General features: G+C 51.2%; 7 protein-coding genes across 7 annotated transcripts; 5 read left to right on the forward strand and 2 right to left on the reverse strand.

Annotated features, from left to right (window-relative positions):
• Positions 1-465: 465 nt before the first annotated feature.
• N7468_001479 (LMBR1 domain-containing protein) lies at positions 466-2,608 on the reverse strand (the record flags this gene model as incomplete). The annotated part of the gene is made up of 2 exons (XM_058470776.1): positions 466-2,233; positions 2,301-2,608. The coding sequence occupies 2 exons, from the start codon at positions 2,606-2,608 to the stop codon at positions 466-468; spliced, it is 2,076 nt and encodes a 691-aa protein (XP_058333917.1).
• A 1,536-nt stretch (positions 2,609-4,144) lies between these two features.
• On the forward strand, positions 4,145-4,459 carry N7468_001480 (uncharacterized protein; the record flags this gene model as incomplete). Its single annotated transcript, XM_058470777.1, has 1 exon — positions 4,145-4,459. One exon carries the CDS (start codon positions 4,145-4,147, stop codon positions 4,457-4,459), a length of 315 nt encoding a protein of 104 aa, XP_058333918.1.
• Positions 4,460-4,964: 505 nt separating this feature from the next.
• On the forward strand, positions 4,965-5,787 carry N7468_001481 (uncharacterized protein; the record flags this gene model as incomplete). The annotated part of the gene is made up of 3 exons (XM_058470778.1): positions 4,965-5,149; positions 5,172-5,496; positions 5,578-5,787. 3 exons carry the CDS (start codon positions 4,965-4,967, stop codon positions 5,785-5,787), a joined length of 720 nt encoding a protein of 239 aa, XP_058333919.1.
• Positions 5,788-5,809: 22 nt separating this feature from the next.
• N7468_001482 (uncharacterized protein) lies at positions 5,810-9,795 on the forward strand (the record flags this gene model as incomplete). The annotated part of the gene is made up of 3 exons (XM_058470779.1): positions 5,810-6,465; positions 6,488-8,156; positions 8,182-9,795. 3 exons carry the CDS (start codon positions 5,810-5,812, stop codon positions 9,793-9,795), a joined length of 3,939 nt encoding a protein of 1,312 aa, XP_058333920.1.
• Positions 9,796-10,422: 627 nt separating this feature from the next.
• On the forward strand, positions 10,423-11,955 carry N7468_001483 (putative nucleotide-sugar transporter; the record flags this gene model as incomplete). The annotated part of the gene is made up of 4 exons (XM_058470780.1): positions 10,423-10,506; positions 10,560-10,636; positions 10,742-11,599; positions 11,679-11,955. 4 exons carry the CDS (start codon positions 10,423-10,425, stop codon positions 11,953-11,955), a joined length of 1,296 nt encoding a protein of 431 aa, XP_058333921.1.
• Positions 11,956-12,838: 883 nt separating this feature from the next.
• N7468_001484 (AP-1 complex subunit gamma) lies at positions 12,839-15,594 on the reverse strand (the record flags this gene model as incomplete). Its single annotated transcript, XM_058470781.1, has 5 exons — positions 12,839-12,934; positions 13,000-15,100; positions 15,156-15,344; positions 15,400-15,523; positions 15,585-15,594. 5 exons carry the CDS (start codon positions 15,592-15,594, stop codon positions 12,839-12,841), a joined length of 2,520 nt encoding a protein of 839 aa, XP_058333922.1.
• A 2,549-nt stretch (positions 15,595-18,143) lies between these two features.
• N7468_001485 (putative sterol o-acyltransferase (APE2)) lies at positions 18,144-20,063 on the forward strand (the record flags this gene model as incomplete). Its single annotated transcript, XM_058470782.1, has 6 exons — positions 18,144-18,259; positions 18,328-18,771; positions 18,830-19,552; positions 19,615-19,870; positions 19,923-19,964; positions 20,013-20,063. 6 exons carry the CDS (start codon positions 18,144-18,146, stop codon positions 20,061-20,063), a joined length of 1,632 nt encoding a protein of 543 aa, XP_058333923.1.
• Between the last annotated feature and the right edge of the window lie 297 nt (positions 20,064-20,360).

Below are 20,360 nucleotides of genomic sequence, written 5' to 3' on the forward strand. Positions count from 1 at the left end.
GGTAACAGGAGTGACATCCGAAGACCCCAGTTCGATTCTGGGCGAGGGCATTTCATTTTTGCTGCTTTTGTATCTTTTTACTTTTTTAAATTCTTCTCGACAAATTTATCTGCGTTTTCACTCGTGTAATTGATTTATCTTTTACCAAAATCTCCCTTATCGAAAAATTCCGAATTGCTCACTTGTTACTGCTGGTGGATGGTACATGTTCGCTGCCGGGAAGAAATATATCGGTAAGACAAGATGCCCAATTTCGGATGAACAGGTTCGCAGTGCTAATTAGGTGCATGGTATCATTTAACCTCAAGTTAACGAATTCTGTCTATAGAAACAGACTCTAACACATAAGCAGCCAATGAAATCACAAAGGAAAACCACGTATTTACAACAAAGATCCTATATTAAACTGACCAGCAGTGAGACCAGACTCCGCGTCATGCAAATAAAACACAAAGGGAATAAATCCTAGCCCAATCGCAAGCGACCAGGAACAGCGCGGCCTCCAAAAAGCCGGGAGACTCCGCCATCTTCGGTGGTGGTATTGTCACCGGTCATCCATCGCGGCAGCCGGAAATTGTCACCCTGGAGCCACCGAGGAGTGTTGCTGGTTTCAAATGTATTGCGAACACGATGAGCGAAAGATTGGAAGAAGTTTCCATCATCTTCTTCCTCACCATCGACGACAGTCGGGGCTGTCGTGGGCCGCTGCCCCGTAGGAGGGCGCGGAGAGCGTGAACCCTCGGCGACAGGAACGCGTAGCCTAGACGAGGTGAACGAGTCGCCATCACTGCGGTCTGACTCGGATGCCCAGGTTGAGCGGGCTCCACGCGAAGACACGGCAAGCGAGCCAAAGCCGTTGAGTTCGCGCTCGATCAAATCGCGGCCCTCGCGCCACCCGCCCATACCGAAGCCGGCGGGGTTGTTCTCGAGGTCGGCGTAGTCATCATCGTCATCTGTATTCGCAAAACCAAAGACCCGCTTGACACGGCCATAGAGATTGAAAAGGGTCGCGCAAACTGGGACAAGGATGAAGATTGGGAAGATGAAATCGAAACCGTGTCCCAAGGGCGTAAGGTTAATTAGCTTGCCCAGAAAATCGTAGAATTGCGTTCCTCGGCGGAAATCCTTTGGCAAGAAGGTCAAGAAGTTGTATGCGATGGGGACAGTTAATCGAGCTACAAGACTGGCATACCAGCATGCGCTTTCGCCGTATGTGTTTCGGCGCACTAGGGCTCGGTTGCCCCATACCTGGACCTCATTGACACCTGTCATGGCTGCGGAACACATGTAGAGCAGCCATGCAGAAGTGACGAGCTGGTTCCCGAAGCCAAGAGGCTTGGGGTCCTTATAGTTAGGCACCACAGTCAAGCTGACCGCTGATAAATGCGGCGCGAGAGACTTGATTAATTCCGACCAGATAATACTGATCGACGCCACCGCAAAGAGTGAACCAAAAACGAGGCGCACGGAGGGAATGATGTTCGAGTACAGGTGATACCGCATATGCGGGGTCAAGAATTTGGCACGAGGAAGACAGGACGATCGTCGAGGAGCTTGGCCGAATTCTAATTTCTTCGACGCAGCAGAGTTGATAATGGATTGGAGATCTGCGGCCAACAAGACAAGGCGATCCCACTCATCCACAAAACGTGCTTTCATGTGGCGAGCGCGCTGGAGGCGGCGTGTCAAATCTGCCAGATAGCGTTCAGTGATGATCGTTGGAACGGTCGCAGAAGATTCGGGGGCCTCAAGAATAGGGACCCGCACATCTGCCGAGCCAGGGCCTTCTCCAAGCTCCTCAATCCAGTCCTGAAAGTCGCGCGCGGTTCCGGTCTTGCGCTGTTGGAGCTGAGCGACCTGTGCATTGAGGCTTGCAAGTTCATTGACTGCATCCATCAAACGGTCATGCACCTTGGGCGCATGGACCTGAAGTCGCCGTAATCGACCGCTCACATTAGAATTTCTGATCAAACTGCGAGGAATAGAAACCAAGCCATGACCCATCAGAGAAATGGCCAACACAAGACCCCACACGTATGCCAGGGCCATCACAAGACTCTTGATGGACCTGAAATCAAAACCGATAGAAATGGAGACGTAAACCAGGCCAACGATACCACAAGCAAGAACGATTGCATGATACTGGGCATTGGAACGCAGGGAATACATGATGCGGGCTCTCGGGTCGCGATATCCGGAGTCGAAATATTCGCCCAGGAGGGGGAGGATAGCCCTTAAGAGAGGTGTTAGAACGAAGACTTCTGACGGTCATCCGCCAAAGAAAGGATGAGACACGATACCAAGTTAATGCAAAGATCAGCCAATAGGCAATGCGCCAGCAAACAAGGACCACGCGAGCGGGTAGCCAAATCGCCTTCGGGCCGGTTCCATCGCGGGAGCTAGAGGCGAGATCGATCGGAACGAGCAACACTACACTGGCGGGGAGTGCGAGAGCGAAAAAGACGGGGACCAATAGGTACGCTGGCGTTGAGCGAACTGTCAAAAAGCGACGCAGGAGAAGGAAGACTAGGACGGAGATAGAGAGCAGGGCAATGGCGAAGAAGATATTAGAGCCCACGGAAACGGGCGGGACAGTGACCGCGAACATGGTGGAGAAGATAAATAGGAAGAGAGATAGGATCAGTCGTTTAGCCGTTTCTCATTGTGCCGTACAAAGACAGCTAAGGAAAGAACGCTCAGAGGCGAGATAAGTATTCGAAGTAGGAAGTAGCAGGAGGAAGTTTGGCGGACGCCAGGGGACGGGGTTACGCATGTGTGGCTTGATATGTGGCTAATGGCTGGCTTGGCGGTGGGGCTGAGTGGGGCGTTTCTAAAAGGGATCGAGGAGTTCATGATTCAGGTTCTGGCCTATCGTTGCTTGGGCCAAATCTTTTTTGTCCCTGTTGCCGTTGCCTGGGGGGGACCCAATGCAATCCAACGCTCTCAGTGCTTCCAACACACCAATTGGAAGAGAACGCCCCCGCTTTGAGCGCATATTGACCTGACCGAAATCCGATGCAAGTGGCCTTCCCTTTCCGTTTTTGGGCCCACTGAGCGCCGCTTTTTGTCTCTGGAGTAGGTCCGAGCATATCTGAGGCCGAGTTAAGCTAGTCCTGATTTCCAGTATGGGGGCCCTCGTGTAAGAAAAAGAGGAGATTTCAAGGACCTCTCAGCATTGTGGCCTAGGGGAAAGGCGCCGGGCTCATAACCCGGAGATCCCTGGATCGAAACCAGGCAATGCTATTTCATAAATCTTATCCTTTTTTTTGGTTTTCTTTTTCTTTTTTTCCCCAAAAAGAAATCCACCACCTTCTGCTCTCGCAGATATCTGCTACAGCGATGCGTTAAGAAGCTTGATGTCGAGTCTTATGTATTGATTACTTCCCGAATTTATCATAGCAGCTACACCCTTGCTCATGACGAGAATCTTGTACGTACAGCAACCCTCTATCTCTCGATCCTACGAGATCCAATCTAAGTCTTGACTGCAGCAGTGAATAATGATCTCCAAGCTTACGGTCGAGAGTGATATCTCGCCGCACCCCTCGATCGCAAATTTAATACACAAGATTTCCTTTGTCAGTTTCTATAATCCCTCACCAGGGAGGTTTATTAATTAGTATGGCTGCTTGGAATTCAAGAAACCACTGTCACCATGACTGTCATTGATGAACATCACTAACTAGTTGACTAGTCAACGCCGGGCTTGAAGTAATTAGTGCAGACTGCTGAGCCAGTGTACAGAGCGATCATGTAGTTATCTTAATAGGTTTCTGAACCCATTCGCATTCAAATTATTGTGTACGGAATAAAAAGAGGGGAGACCCCCTTGCAGTTGATCGGATATAAGGATCACTGAGCCGGAAGGAGAATTAGAAAAAAAATCCTAGCATTGCCTGGTTTCGATCCAGGGATCTCCGGGTTATGAGCCCGGCGCCTTTCCCCTAGGCCACAATGCTGTGATTGGATGTGAGAGGTCCGTTTTGTATTTGTAACCCACTGCCATGCCACACATGGTCTATAAAGATGTGCATTATCGTTTCTGTGAGTTTAACTCCGATCGCGCTCGTTGAAGCGGCAGGATGCGTCCACCCACCTGAGCAGAGATGGTATATTTGGCTACCTGTCAATATATATTCTCTACATGTGCTCGTATCAGGTGCTCGCCGAACCCAACTCAGTGGCTCCGCGCGATATCTGGAAACCATATTTTCCGTTTCGCACGGCTGAAAGAAGGTCCACACTTTTCATCAGATCCACATATCAAGGAGTAGTGGGAACCTGGGGGTGTCGCGTGTTGATGCCAAGGGATGTTCAAATCGGATTCAGGTGGGAGGAGGCGATCATGAACACTTCCACCCGTCGCGAGTACTCTTGGGCGAATGGCGAATTAGAAGCGGGCGCACTTGGCAGGATGGGATCCATGACAGGGATGCTGCAGCAAGTCAAGTCGCACTAGGTCGGCTGCAGAGGACGATCTAAGGCTAACGGAGCAAAACAGAAATCAGACTCCGGCGAAAGTCGTAAAATAGTAAGCACCCGAGAGGGGGAAAGTTCCCATGGAAAGTTTTAAGGGTTGCGTCTTGCTCCGAACGCTCCCAGCTTCCAGGATGGGATTCCGCATACATTTTGGTCTGGGAAGACAGTATTGAATGGGATTATGTATACTTGAGATTGAAGTAGAGTTGCAGGAATGAAGAACGAATCAAATTGAAGCAAATTGCTAAAGACGGGAGGGTCACACTGCGCGATCCAGACGCTGGTGCCCGAACGCCTTGCTTTTCCCGCTCTTTGCCTTTCCTCTCCCTCTCGACTCGACTTTCTCCCTTTCGATTGTTCATTTTTCCCTTTTGATCTGTGCAAAGCTTTCCATCCGTCGTTTCGCCCCTTGACCTCGACCTGGCGAATGCTGGCCCTATCCTCCGGTCGCGGATTCTCCAATCCCCTTTGATGGGGCTCTCGATATGAATCCCAACGGCTTCCCCAATCCTCAAGGCATGGCCGTGAGGCCGGGCATGCAACCGCCCAGGAACGAGAATGCCTCGCTCATAATGAACCATGTAGCTCAGATGTTACAGAGCCAGGGTCCCTTCCAGGGTTGGAAAGCTGAAGTGCCTATTAAAAGCCGTGCGATGAACGTGTATCAAATGTAAGGCTCTTAGCTCGTCCAGGTGGTCTGGTGGGAGTGGGCGACTTGTTGGTACAGCCGGGGGGGTGGCTCTGCTGCCTTCTGGTTCAGGTCGCCTCTGTCACTTGGACCCCTCATTCACTCAAAATCAGAACCTCTTGAACCTCCCTCCCTCTCTTTTCTGCCATCCCCTTCCCCGTCGTTTCCCCTCTTCCCACTTCCTCCAACCTTTCGCGTCACTCTCTAACACCGCCCTGTTCCCAAGGATTACCTCTCTGCGCCTGATCCAACCACGGATTGATCTCCAATCTGCTGCCCAGGCCGCTCTTAGCTTTGAACAGAAAGCCTTCCAAAAAGCCAGCGAAAGAGTTTGTGTCCCTACCCTCTCCTCATCCTTTGCGCCACCTTCCGGACAACACCGCTTACCTATCTCTTTCCTTTCCCTGTAGAGCGATTACGAGCGTGAATGTAACGAGAAGCTCCTCCACATCAAAGATACGCGCCAGCGACAGGCCAACGTCGCTTTCCAGAGCGGCATGATGCCCCAAGCCAACGCGATGCAAACCCAACTCCAAGGAGGCCTACCCCAGCAGATGAACCATGGCATGCAGTCCTCCCCCCCTCCCTGGTCAGCCCCAGATGGCCATGGGTATGGGTGACCCTAGCCAGAGTCAACAAGCGATGCAGGCACGCCAGCAACAACAGCAGCAGCAGCAGCAGCAGCAGCAGCAGCAGCAGAATGCCTTGCTTCAGCAACGCTCCCAGCAGCAACGCCCTGCAAATGGTGGCCCCCTCCCCGATGACCTCAGCACCCTCTCCCAGACCGAAATTGAGAACGTTTCCCGCCTAGCCGGCCAGATGTTAGCCAAAACATCCGCTGAGGACATGGAAAAAATCAGAATGAATCTGTCGAACATGACGGCTGAGCAGCGACAATACCTAGCTCGCAAGAAAATGGACCCGTTGACGTACTTCTTCCGCTCCCAGGCTCTCGCTCAGATGCGTCGACACCGCCGAACCCGCATGGAAATGGGCCGCAATTCGAACCCCGGTATGGACCCGAACGCCGCTGTGATGAATGATCCATCGATGAACACCCAGCAGCAGCGGCAGATCTTCCAGAACATGTTGAACCTCCAGCGTAATTCTGCCGGCGCCGGGAACAACAGCCAAGGCCTGGACCCCAATGTCCTCCTGGGTAACGTGGAGAACATCCAGGGTCAGCAGGCGGACGGCATGCGCTCTCAAGAAGCCGGGCAGCTTGTTGTCCCGGCCAGCTCTTCTCAAATGAACCACCAGCCTTTCCCCAACCAGCAAAATATGTTCAACCCCACTATGTTCAGCCAGCAGCCCATGCAGACCAGCTCCAATCCCCCCCCAGGATCGAATGCAATTTCAAAACCAGGCTCAGGCTCAACAAGTCGCCGCAGCCCGAATTCAAGCTGCTCAAAAAGCCCAGATGACCATGTCAGGACATGGCCAGAACAATCAGCCTCAAACGCATATGTCTCAGTCGAGTCCTGTCATGCCCATGTTGAATCAACCTATGGCCCCCGGACAGATGTCTCCAGCTCAAGCGCCCGGTCAACCTCGACCTCAGTCGCGCCCACCCAACATGAGCCAGCTTCCAAATGGTGCACAGGGCTCACAGTCCAACATCCCCCGGCCCCAAATCCCACAAAATCTTCCCCCTGCAGTCCAGAACCAATTGGCTCAGATGTCGAATGAGCAACTTCATGCCTTCCTCATGGCTCAGCGCCGCAACCAGATGAATATTATGAACAGTCGCCAGCAAGCAGGATCTCAGCATGCCCAGGGCCAAGCAGTATTCAATAACCAGATTGCCAACAGCGCCGGTGCAGCACGGAATCCGATGAATCACCAGCAAGGTATTCCATCTGGCCCTCAGCAGATGCATAATCAATTGTCCGCCCAACAGCGTGCACTCCAGCAACAGCGCCAGGACCAACTCTACAAACTGCACCTCATGCGTCAGCACACCATGGGGCTGAGCAATGGAATGGAGATGACCCCGGAACAAGTTGCAGAAATGGATCATCTGAATTTCCCAATGAGCATTCTCAACAGCAGTACCTCTCAAGTTCCGAAGAATATCAAGACTTGGGGCCAGCTGAAGCAATTCGTTTCCCAGCATCCTCAGGCTGCAAGTGGAGTGGACATCTCAAAACTGATGATGCTACAAAAGCTTCACTTTGCTCAGATGATGGGTGCATCCAACCAAAACGCAAATGGCCAAGGTCCTGGTGACTCGTTGCACCCGATTACAGGCCCCGTACCTCAGATGCCCGGCCGACAGAACGTGCAGAACAACGGCCAGCTTCCAGGTCAGCCCGGAAGAGCAGTTCCTCCATTGCGTCCAATCACTGCCCACGACATTCAGATAGCTCGTCAAAAGCTGGGTCCTAGTTCACGGAATTTCTCGGACGAGCATATTCGCGACCTTATTCAAAACCGGCAACGACAAATCATGATGGCCAAAAACCGGCAGCTTGAGGCAGCAGCCCAGGCGGCACCTGCAGAGAGTCAACCGATGCAGCAGCCTGCGAACCATAGCTTACCTGTTACTGCCCAGAGACCATCAGGTGTCAACAATGTTCAGCAGCAACCTGTGGACCAAGGTCTCGTGACCGTGAACGCCAGGGCGCAACCGGCACCCGCCGCGAAAGCTAAGGCTGTGGCCAATAAACCCGGACCCAAGAAGAAGGCAAATACTGATGATGTGGGAGATAGCCGCTCTATTGCATCTTCTCAGCAGCCTCAGCCTCAGCAATCTGCCGCTGCTGTTGGTCGGCCAGGACCTGCAGCTTCGCTATCCCAAGACCAGTTCCATATTATGAACCCCCAACAACGTCTGCAAAAGGAGGCTCATATGCGGAAGCAGCAACAGAACTTCATTAAGGGACCGCCCTTGAGCAAGGCTGTGGCTGAGAAAGCGTGGCGTACAAACGTCCCACCTCGCATCCTGGAGGTTTATGACGAGATCGATCGAACTGCTCCTCACTCCTTGGTTCTGCAAATCCCCCCCCGAACAGAAGGCCGTCATGTCTAAATTGATGATGGACTCGTTGGATGTATTGTCCAGGTTGGACATGGTGGTTACGAGTGGATTCAGTCGAATGCAGGGGCAGGAAAAGAGCTTGAGGAACCTTCTCGCTATGCGTTGTTCGATGATGCGCCAGTTCAGTGACTCGCCCGACTGGGTTCTGAACGATAACTTCACGATCACCCAGGACTACTTGACCGGAGGAGTCTTGTTTATCCGAACGCTGTTCCAAATGATGATGCTCAAAATGAATCAGTCACAACGACCTGGAAATTCTGCCCAGAATCCCTCCGCCCCGGCTGCCGCCCCGATTCAAAACAACAACACCCCACAGCTTAATGCTTCCAATCTCCAGCAGCTGCAAGACCAGCAGGAAGAAGCACTTGAACTTGCTCGGCGTGGATCCGGCCAGACTGGGGGTCAGAATCACCCGTCCACTGCTCCATTTGGGGCCCCATCTCCTCAAGGGGTTCCTCATGCATATGGTCCAAACGGCTTGCAACCCGAGAAATTAAAGCTTCCCCCGCCTAAGAAGCGCAAGCAGTCTCAGGGCGGGCCTATCAGTGCCTCGCCCGTGCAGCCAGAGGCCTCTCCCAATATGGTAAACAAAACTAAACAGGCGCCTGGGCCAGGCAAGAACCATGCTGTGGCGTCCGATTTGTTCAAGTGCTCTGTTGTTGAATGCCAACACCATTCACACGGATTTCCTACTGAGGCTGCGTTGCTTCAACATGTCGAGGAGGCTCATCAAGCGGAGGAGGAAGAAGAGATTGGCGATATTTTGGAGTGGTATTCGAAGAGTGTCGCCATTGGCCTGGGCTTGAACGCGGATGACCAACAGAACAAGGTCAACAACGGTGTTTCAGCGACCAACCCTCCCAACAACAGGCAACATGCTATGGCTTCCCCTGCTAAGAATGGAATTCTGACACCTGTTACCGCGAGCAACACACCCATGGCTCGTGCCACCAGTCAGCTTGGAATCAAACCAGCTACTCCTCAGCTGCTTACCCCTCAACAAGGCAACAAAGCGAAGCCATCTCCGAACAGCGACGCCAAGAAGCCGGGCAAGCGGACACTGGATGAGATGGAGGGCAAGGAGAAGGAGGATCCGTGGAAAGATTGTCCAATCTCTATGGAGACGTTCCATGACACCTTCAGCCCTCTTCTTTCGCTTGGTACTGACCCATGTGATGAGTTCTTGAACGACGCGATGTTTAATCAAGATCAATCTGACGATACTCCCGACTCGCTGGACAACGGCATTCTCACACCGAGTCATGAATATTGGAATGCCCCAGACGATGATAGTCAGCCTGTCGGCAATTGGTGGGAGTGGGAGCCCGAGGGTGGCATTCCTGACACCGAGGCATCTGATTCTGATCTTGAGATGACCAATGTGCCCAATCCAAACTTGCCAAATGAACTCGATGCTATCCGATTTGAGCTGAGAGAGGGAGGCAAGTACCACAACATGGTCAAGGATCTGCCTGAAATCCCCACAGATCCCGAGACTTTGAAGAAACTGGTCGACTGGGAAAACATTCCAGAGTCGGAGACGACGACGCTTGAGAACGGCGGCATTGCTATCGCCACCGTGTAAAGCACCCGACCGGATTTATGACCCCCTTCGGCTGTCTTTCTATCTTTGTTTTTCTTTCGTTCCCCCTCTTCTTTTCTGTGCTTTTGCTTCCCCCTATTCTTATCAACTGCGGGACGAATGAACCAGCTGGCGTACACAAGGGTATCTTTTTCACTTCACTTTGTTTTCCAAGCTTGTGTATCATACCTCACGAGGGATCTCTTTACTTTCTACTGTCATTTCTTCCAACTATGCGTCGGGGTCTACGGGAACCAGGGGTTTGATTTGTGATTGATCTTCATTCTAATGTCTTTTCTTTTCTTCGAGTTCCAGCGATGGCGTTTGTTAGGGTCAAAAGATGGCAGGATGGGATAACGGACCTGGATTTGACATGGCGCTTGCCCGTTTTAATGTTTTATTCGGTAGCGGCGACAAATGATTTTAATACCCCCTCATAACTATCCCTCGCCCTGTAGTCTTCAAGTATACTCGTGGGAATGCGAAGCACCATGTGACGGTGATCACCCGCGCCCCACAATTATCAGTCAGCTGCCTTATCTCCAACCGATCGCGCTTAGACTCGAAACATCTCCGCTTTGAGCTTTCCTCTTCAACAACTCCCCCATTCTAACAAGACCTTGGGGCATGATGGCGAGTCGCGCTCTTATTCCATTCCTGGTCACGATGATGCTCGTGACCGGGGTCTGCAACACACTGCTCAACAAATATCAGGTAGGACTTCAGCCAAGCCGAGCCTCCCAGCCTATCTTAACACCCGCTCAAAGGACATGCAATGTGTATGGAACTGTGACTCTCCAGAGCCGCAGTATCGGAAACTCTTCGAGCAGCCGGTCATTCAGACGTAAGTTTTTTCTTTCCACGGATCAAATGGTGCTCTCTGCTCGGCGGCAGCTGCGGGTGCCAGGGACTAGGATCCCGTAGCTGACTACTTCGTTTTACAATGAAGTATCACGATGTTCGTCGGCGAGATGGGTTGCTGGCTGGTCCTCGGCCTTTCCATTTTGTATAATCGATATATTTCCCCCCGCATCTCCCGTGACGAGTCGCCTCTTCTGACTGGCGGTTATCGTCCGATCCGCGGTGAAGACGGCGGCCTCGAAGACGACGACGGCACCCTCGATGGCACGAGCATCGACCCTACCACCGGACCGAAACCATCTATAAATGATGGCGACCGTATCCCACTACGCGGCTGGCGAGTATTTCTACTGGCGGGGCCCGCCTGCTGTGACATTGCCGGAACGACGCTGATGAACGTCGGCCTACTCTTTGTGGCCGCGAGTATCTACCAAATGACTCGCGGCGCACTGGTGCTATTTGTCGGTCTTCTCAGCGTGCTGTTCTTGCGCCGCAAGCTTTATCTGTACCAATGGGCGTCGCTCTTCGTGGTGGTCCTGGGGGTTGCGCTAGTCGGACTTGCCGGGGCACTGTTCAGCGGTGATCCTGGCCATGATATCACACAGGGAAATCCTGTCAGTCCCCAGAGCACTTCTGGGACCCCGGAGGCTGTTTTGACTGTTATTGGTGTGCTGCTTATCGCCGGAGCGCAGATCTTCACAGCGTCGCAGTTTGTTCTGGAGGAGTGGATTCTCGAGAACTACGCCATGGACCCTATCCAAGTTGTAGGCTGGGAGGGCATATTCGGCTTCGTAGTTACTTTCATTGCCTCAATTATTATGTACTTGGCTGTTGGTCGTACCGAGGCTGGCCAGTACGGTTACTTTGATATGAAGGAAGGTTGGCACCAGGTGTTCTCGAATCGTGCCCTAACCGTGTCTAGCATCTTAATCATGATAAGTATCGGGTAAGTGCATTCTCCTCTCAACTGAAGCCCTCTATGGCATCATCCATCAAGATGGCCATCTCGCTAATGCGTGATGCAGAGGGTTCAATTTCTTCGGGCTCTCGGTGACTCGCACCGTGTCAGCTACTTCCCGCAGTACCATCGACACCAGTCGCACATTGTTCATTTGGATCGTCTCCCTGGGCCTTGGTTGGGAGAACTTCAAATGGCTGCAGGTTGTCGGTTTTGGTTTGCTTGTTTACGGAACGTTCCTGTTCAACGACATCATCCAGCCCCCTCTCAAGGCCTGTCTTCCGCAGAGTGGACGACAGAGAGGTGAGACCCTCCTGCCAGAGGACCCAATCGAGCACATTTAGAGATATGTATGGAAGTTCTTGTTTCCGGACTTGCTACAGTCGAGCAAAATATACAGCCCTTACATATATTGCTTGCTACACTTGGCTTAGTTCTGCTGTACGCGCGCTTGGCTTCCACGGCTCTGACTGCCTAATTGATGAAGAGTATATCCTGGAGATGTACTAGAGCTGGTATTTCTTGCATGGTTTGAATTTTCTGCACCGCTCTTTTCCTATAGATGTTCATTGCCTTTTCACATCTTTTTTTCGGGGTTTTGCCCAGGAGTCATGCTAATTTGACCATTTTCTTTCTTAATTGATTTTGTCCAATGAACCTGATGCGTAAACGAGACTACGAGTTATCTCCGTAATTGTCAGTGGCTTTCGTGCTACACCTAGCCCCGACTTATATCGTAGTAACCAAGCCTCATATAGAAGACGTCCTCAGACGCTTGAACCATGAGTCAAAGCGACTGTGGCTGAGACAAGATTCTATCGAGTCGGGCTCTTCCTCACATCCCATGGACTTTTTTTTTTTTTTATTTCTTTTGACACAAATAGTTGGAAAAATGCTCATTAATCCTTTTGGCTAGTCTACTCCTCCTCACGGAACCTAGCCAAGAAGCGAGCAATGCCACGCGCTGACTAACCCTCGCCTGCTAAGCATGTACAAGAATGAGCCCTCATGACGCGAAGGTAAACAGAGCAAAATGACAAAAGGTGATAAGATAAAAAATCTAGAGGGGCGGGGGGATACTAGGGGGGTCATGTATAGAATTGGGATTTGGGGTCGTTCGTGGAAAATTAAAACGCTTCATCCGCCGGTAGACTTTTGAATAGATCATATGCCTCGATTCCATGTATGCAAATCATGAGCACAAGGGCTCCCAACCGAGCTGGGCTTTTATGGCTCGGTCCAGTCTACTTGATCGGTGACTGGTGCTGAGCCATCACGGGAGGACGTTACTCGGAGACGAAGACGGAGCTTGGGTGGGAGAGCCTAAACACGTCAGATTAGTTTGAGTTCATAGGAGGTGTTGTGGTAGTTCGTTGGCTGATACGTACCCCGCTGACTGCAGTTACACGCAGTGTCTGGGTGCCCTCTTCACCGGCCTCAATATCGGATTTGCTGATTGCACTTAGTTGCAGACGCTGGCTCTTGGGTACAGCAGCCTGGAGACCGACATTGGAGAAACTCTCGAAGTTGGTCTCGTTGCGGAAACGGGCAACGATTTGAGCATTGTTGCCGCTTCGCTGAACCTGAAGGGCGAGTGTGAGGCCATCTTTGCTGAATGCTGTATGGGCAGGTGTTGACGCCGAGACTGGTGCAGGCGAGGCAGATTGGGACGGCGCACCTCCTCCAAGGAGATCCATAGAAGCTGATGCAGGTGGTATTTGCTGGGGTGATTGCGAGGCACCATTGGAACCGAAGAGATCGAGGATGGCGCTGTTGCTATTTGGGGCAGCAGGGGCTGGGGAGGGCGATGACAAGCCCGAGTCGCCGCCAAGGATATCTGCCAGCAGATCGGCGGTGTTGGATCCATTCGAGGTGGGGCTGGTCACAGGTGCATCGGAGCCTCCAACTAAGTCAAGAAGAAGGTCATGCTCAGCAGGCTTGGATGCCTTGGTGGGCTTGCTCTTGAGGATCTTGCTCTGACGTTTCTTCGTTGGGGCACCCAGGACACGCTGCTCCTCACGGATCTCAGGTGCGGGCATGCGCTCAAGCACACCGCGGCGAATTTGGTCGTAACCGAAAAGATTGGTATATTCGACGGCACGCTGTTGAATTTCCACGCTCAAGTCGGCAGTTCGTCCCGAAAAGAAGCGACGGAGGCGCTCGATCTGAGCTGGGTCGGACATGCGCACAGTGAGTTTCATCGACGCATTAGTGATATACTCGATGACGACCTGGGTGGCATAGGTGCTGTTAAGAATGTTGGTGAATAAATCGACAAGGTCACTGTCCCGGACTTCCTTGACCAGCTCTTCTTCCTCGTATTGGCCGCCCTGCAGCAGACTATCCGCGTATTCACCAATACTCCATGTGGCAGCTAGAGTGAGCCCTTCCTGTGAGATATCATCCTTCAAAGAAGCGTAGAGTTTCTGGACAGCGTAGGTCTGGAGCTCTGGGGTGGTTGCGATAAGACGAACAAAAGAAGACAAAATTTGTTCTTTAACGTAGTTGCCGGCCAGTTTGAGGACTCGGAGAATTGTGTCCATGTGCCAGCGCTTGTTCGGGGCGAATCGATCCGCAGCGATACCAATCTGTGTCGTCATCACTGGCTTGAACTCGTTATCAGCGACCTCTAGGAAGGCCAGCAGCTCCCGAACCAGCACGCGCACATTGTCTGCGTTGATTAACATGAAGCTGAGATCGAGCGCTCGCCGGCGAATGCTGATATCGGGGTCTCGGAGACACTCCAAAATGGTGTTACGGTGTCTTTGAACGGCATTGGGCTCGATAGCCACAACCTTGTTCAAAGTGTTCAAAGCAACATAGCGGATATTGTTGTCCTTGTTAGACAAGAACTTTCCGAGGATGTTGACACCGAGCACTCGCAATCCCGAGTCCGCTTCAATATCCAGAATGGTGAGGACAGCTTCATACAGAATGGAGTTACCCACGTTCTTAGAGGCATCGGTATTCGAAGCCACCTGGGCCAGAATGTCGTTGATCAATTCACTTGTTTGGACATCGCCTCGGCCCAATACACGTAGGAATCGAAGGATCTTAGTCTGAAGGAAAGGGTCTGTGATTCCTGAAACGTCGTGCTCCGGGGCGTATCCCGACGTGGTCAACCCTTTCAGCACCCGAACCAGACCCCCGGCAAGCGGCCGGAATGTTTCAATAACACCTTCTGGACCTTCTTCCTCTTCCTCGGCTTCACATAGATCAGTCGCAAAGGTTAAACCGCAGATCAAGACGCCGTGGTTTCGATCGGAGAGCAATTGTTTGGCCTTCTCGAGGAAATGCTCGTAAAGATCAGGCACCTTGCGACAGATGCGCATGGCACAGATGGCGGCCTTTCGTCGAATATAGGGATTGGCCGTCGACATGAGGTTTTCGACTTCGGGGAATAGGTCACGAGACATTTCGACGGAGGCGATGTTGCCGAGTGCGCAAAGGGCGAGGCCGACGATATACTGGTTGGAGTGATTGAGATCACTTGAAGAGATTAGCAATGTAGGTAAGGTAATATGCAAAGGACTCTCAAACGTACTTCTTCAATGAGTTAGTGACGAGTGTCAGCACCTCCTGATTCTCATCCAGCAACAGCATGGTACCCAGGTAGCCAAGTCGCTTATCGGCGAACCGATGTGAAGCAAGTAATTTCAAACATTCGATCTGGCCGAAGTGGGTCCGTTCGCCGAGAGTGAATAGGTAGAGTAATTTGGCGACGTTATTCCTCCTGCTTATGGTTAGAACGTGCGAGCGTGGGATGATTTCAGATCGGGGACGCTCACCGAACTCCGGAGTCATGACTCTCTTCTCGAAAGGAGGCCCGAATGGCAGCACTCTCCTTTTGAATGACCGCCCTCTCATCAGCGATTGTCTTGGCGGAGCGCACATTGCGAATGAATTGCTTGACTGAGAAGCGGGATGGTTAGCTGGCTGGCCCTCAGGGGAGAGAGGGCGGGCAGCAACGTACGAGAAGACATAATGTAGCCGTAACCCCAGATGGGGCTAGAGGGAAGAAGAATGCAGGAAAAGGAGAAAAGAAAGGGGATGACCAGTCGAGGAGAGAAGAACTTGTCTATTCCACGACAGCTCGATCTGGACGCATTACTTATTACGGGCCGTGGCTTTGGGGGTCGACCTGGCTTCATTTGATGGCGCTAGCCTGCATTGGGACTAGCGTATGCTTATATCATCGATTATCTTGTTTCGGCCTGAGGCATAAATCCTTGTGCCAACTAGTACCTTTTTATGAACATTGCAAGATTTGCCTACTGTTTGTATACACTACACTAGCATTCTGAATACAATTTTCATGATACGTTCACACATCGGTGATGTTTTACATGTGGTTTTGTCTGTGGAAATCAGGCGGGTACAAAAAGCCCCTAAGGTGGGATTAGCCAAATGATTGAAATTTCGTACAATTTTCTTGGCGTTATCTGCTTCGAGGGCCTATTAATCCATGCTAATAGCTGAGCTATTGAGACCACCGTGCCCGAATGAACCCGGTGGTGTTTCACAAGCTGACAAAGTTAGAGACAATTTTCAGCATCGTGGTAGAGGATAAGATACTTATAATACAATGGAACTGAACAAGCATTGATACTCCTTGCATTCATTGGCTTATGGTACGTATCAAGGTAAAGAATGAGCCTTGTTAATTTGGCCTATTGGTCTTCGAGTTCTCGCGGAAGTCTCGTAATGGCATGCCCCATAGCAGATAACCCGTAAAAGAGATTAGACAACCTTCGCAACCGAGTCCTTGTAAGAAGGTATCCCGGGATTACATATGGCTGCTATAGCTATGAGTAACGATCATCAATAGCTAAAATAGCAACAATAATATAGTAAACAGTCCACGGCTGGTTCCTCTCTTTGCAGAGTATTGTCAGGCATTGCCCTTAGAAGTAGATGGTATGTTCTCCACCTTACTGTTGCTCGAATAGCCTTCTGTCTTGTGGACTAGAGAGGCTCCGAAGATGGCTTCAATGAAAGCAGGCCTAGGTAATACCTTCAGGCGGACGCATCTGTTTTGTAGGTATCAGCAAATGTGATGACTACATGACTACGACAAGTTTGTATGATCTCTAAAAATTCCTTCGTAGCTTCCTTGTGTCGACCTTCGCGAGTTAGGCTAACAAGAACAGTCTTATAACGGTCGGTCTCTCACAGGGGAGCGACAGGGAACTGGGAGTAATGATGCTTACGACATGTTTGCTGAGGAACTCTTGATGGAAAGTGCTTTTTAGGATATCAATGTCAAATCATACCTAGGGCCAATGGGACCCAATCGCTGACGGAGCGGAACGGCAACGACACCTGTATTCAAGATACTAGAACTAATGAGGGGACGGAAGAAGAACCAGAACCAGACCAGGAAGAGAGAGCGGGAGAGGAAGAAGAAAAAGGACTAAAACAAGAGCCTTACTCACCTCAAGCGATCCTCCATCCCAACTCCCTACTTCCCATGGTTTGAAGGGCATCTCTCAATACTCCGGGGGGCAGAATTGAGTGACGGTGGTACCTAGACGCAAGATCGTAGATGGAAGGATTTTGATTGAAGATTTGTGCTGGAGAGAGTATGTTGTAAAAGGAAAGATGTTAATGTGGAAGCACGGAGGTCCGTTATTCTCTTAGGCGTCGGACACTAGGCTCGACCTTGGAAGCCCAGCAATTCGGCAGCAACTTCGAGGTGAGATCAGTATAAGACTACCATGAGTTGCTACAAGCATTCATTGTTTTGATTGGGCTCGAATGAATATATGCTTTTTGGAGGCAACGAAGCGCGTTTGAGTTGCTATTGAAATTGCCTCGAGGACTTGGTTCAATGAAATCATTGGCCCATTCGTCACTTCCTGGTCATGTACTAGGATGTACACGTGGATCTTTAAGCACTAAGAATAGCCTGCTAGTAGCAGTAATAGTGGTATCATTCAGGCTCTACTAGTAGTCCACGTGGCTATCCGTCGAGTTCCGCCCTACGACAGCAATGCTCGAGGATATTGCCCATTAGTACCCCGCCCTTGATGTGTACAACCAAGGACACGGACAGCCACAATTATGGGGAAGCACAGCCACCATGCAAGCAGTGAAGATCAGTTCATCGGATTCCTGGGTGGTTGGGCACGGCTGGAAAGCAACGATGCCGGTGGATCCATCCTGTAACTGGTGGATCCAGGGATCTTCAAGCCCTGTTGCTTTCCAGGCACCACAGTTTATCGCGGCGGACTCGGAGAACATAACGTACGTATGCTTTCAGGCACTGAAATCGAGCTTTGCGATATAACGACCTGAAGTCCGGACCTCTCAATTCAGTTCAACTGATTTTCCAAGAATCTGATGTGAGACTCACGGTCGGATGACTTGAAGCGTTTCTGAGGTCAATGTTGTAAGGCTGACAGTGACGTAGTGGGTCTGTTGAACCCTGGATCCTCTGGGAAAAAAACAAAAGATCTCTCTCCTCCCCCTTTGCCCGTTGCGCTTCAATGTGAAATTCTTTTCGAAGAGTTTCACAGATCCAATCTCCACAATGTCCAGCGCCGTCTCCCAGGATGACTCTTCCGTGCGGGCGCGTGCTGTTCATGTCAACTCCGACAGGGACGTACCGCTCATTACTCCTGTCGACAAGCTCGGCATAGACGCCAGGTAGCTAGTTAACACCTCTCCCTTGGACGATTGCAATTCAATGGCTTACATGTTCTCTTTTGGTCCAGCGGTCGCTCTACCCCTTTGCCCGATGATGCTCCCCCCTCGGCGCGTTCGATCTCGACAGCTCGCAAGCAAGTTCGGGCTCGGAATCGCCTGTTCTACACCATTAACTATATGCCCCGCGTCTCCCACTTCGACCCTGATAGTGACTACCATAACTTTCGTGGATTTTTTATTCTCTTCTGGATCTCCCTGTTCATCATGGTGGTCACCACTGCGCTGCGCAACATCAAAGATACGGGGTATCCGTTGAGGGTGCGGGTGTGGAGTCTCTTGAGCGCCAATGTTGTAGAGCTGGGGCTAAGTGACTTCGCTATGGTGGCGACCTCCGCTCTTGTTCTCCCCATGCAAAAAGTCTTCCGCAACGGACCCCGGTGGCTGCGCTGGGCGCGTGGAGGAATTATCGTGCAAAGCGTTGCTGAAGCAGTCTGGCTGGGCGTTTGGATCAAGTACGTAAAACATGCTGCTTGACCTCTTCCGAAGCTGTAAGGACTAATAATGGTACAGCTGGCCGTTCGCACGCCTATGGACCTGGACGGCCCAAGTCTTCTTCACCCTGCATCTTCTGACTATCCTTATGAAATTGCATTCTTATGCCTTCTACAACGGCCACCTCAGCGTGACTGAGCGTCGGCTGGCAGATCTGGACAAGGCGGGTGATTCGAGCGATGTAGTTCCTATCCCCCCTGGCGCTGTGCATTACCCAGAGCCAAACCGCCACCGGCCTCCTGTGAAGCGAACGCACGACGATGACAAGAGCTCGGCTCAATCCTTGCTTCGCCTGCGGGAAGATTTGGCGACTGAGCTCACTTCTCCGCTTGGCAACATCTCGTATCCCCAGAACTTGAATATCAGCAACTATGTTGATTTCCTCTTCTGTCCAACTCTCTGCTATGAGCTCGAGTACCCACGTCGCCCTGATCGCCGTTGGATGGAGATCTTGTGGAAGTCGCTAGGTGTTTTCGGCTGTATCTTCTTGCTCACCCTGACAAGCGAGGAGTTCATTGTCCCGGTGTTGAGTGAGGCCAATAGCCAGCTGCAATCTCTCACTAACCTTGCCGACAAGGCTCTTGTTTTGGCGGAGACCATCAGCATGCTCCTGTTTCCCTTCATGGTGACATTCTTGCTTGTGTTCCTTGTTATCTTTGAGTATGTCCTCGGGGCGTTTGCTGAGCTGACTAGGTTTGCTGATCGCCATTTCTACGCTGACTGGTGGAATTCATGTGATTGGTAAGCCAATATCTTGACATCAGCGCTGAATCGCGGGATCTGCATGCTTACTCTGTAACCAGGCTCGAATTTTCTCGAGAGTGGAACGTCCCGGTCCACCATTTCCTCTTCCGCCATGTCTACTTTCCCTCTCGCTCTAACTTCTCACAGCCCGTGGCGATGTTCATCACCTTCGTGGTCAGTGCCATCTTCCACGAGGTCGTGATGAGCTGTATCACCAAGAAGCTCCGTGGATACGGTTTCGTGGCGATGATGCTACAGTTACCAATTGTGGCTGTGCAAAAGTCTCGCTTCTTCAAGGGACGAACTACTCTCAATGTGAGTTTACCGTAATGGCCCTGAGATTCCAATACGCTGACCACTCTCTTAGAACGTCTTCTTCTGGTTCTCCATGATCCTAGGCCTGTCAATGGTAAGTTTAATATGACCTCTATGAAGCGATCCGGTTTGATTAACATAGGGGTGTGCAGATGTGTGTATTGTATGTCTTGGTTTGAGTTACTATCAGTAGATACCCCGTGGCCAGTCGATTACTCTCTGGAGGACCTGGTTGAAGCAGGTGGATTGCAATAACGTGGTGTGCGTCATATCCCTACTTTGTTCCTTGGCGACATTTTGTGTGTACATTATTTGAGGCTTGTAAATAGTACGCGTCGTTTGCTGCAAATGGTATTTTCAACTTCTGAAATAGACAAGCTCGAAAGGGGTAAAGTGACGAGGGGAGAAGCAAGCCGATGATGTACGGAGAAATGGAGGTCCACCCTTTGCATGAAAGAAAAGCCACTCTAGCCATACGCCGAAAGAGGAA

Source organism: Penicillium chermesinum (assembly GCF_028974085.1).
Source record: "Penicillium chermesinum strain IBT 19713 chromosome Unknown utg000002l:1.0-5270490.0:1.0-5274688.0, whole genome shotgun sequence".
Lineage (NCBI taxonomy): Eukaryota > Fungi > Ascomycota > Eurotiomycetes > Eurotiales > Aspergillaceae > Penicillium > Penicillium chermesinum.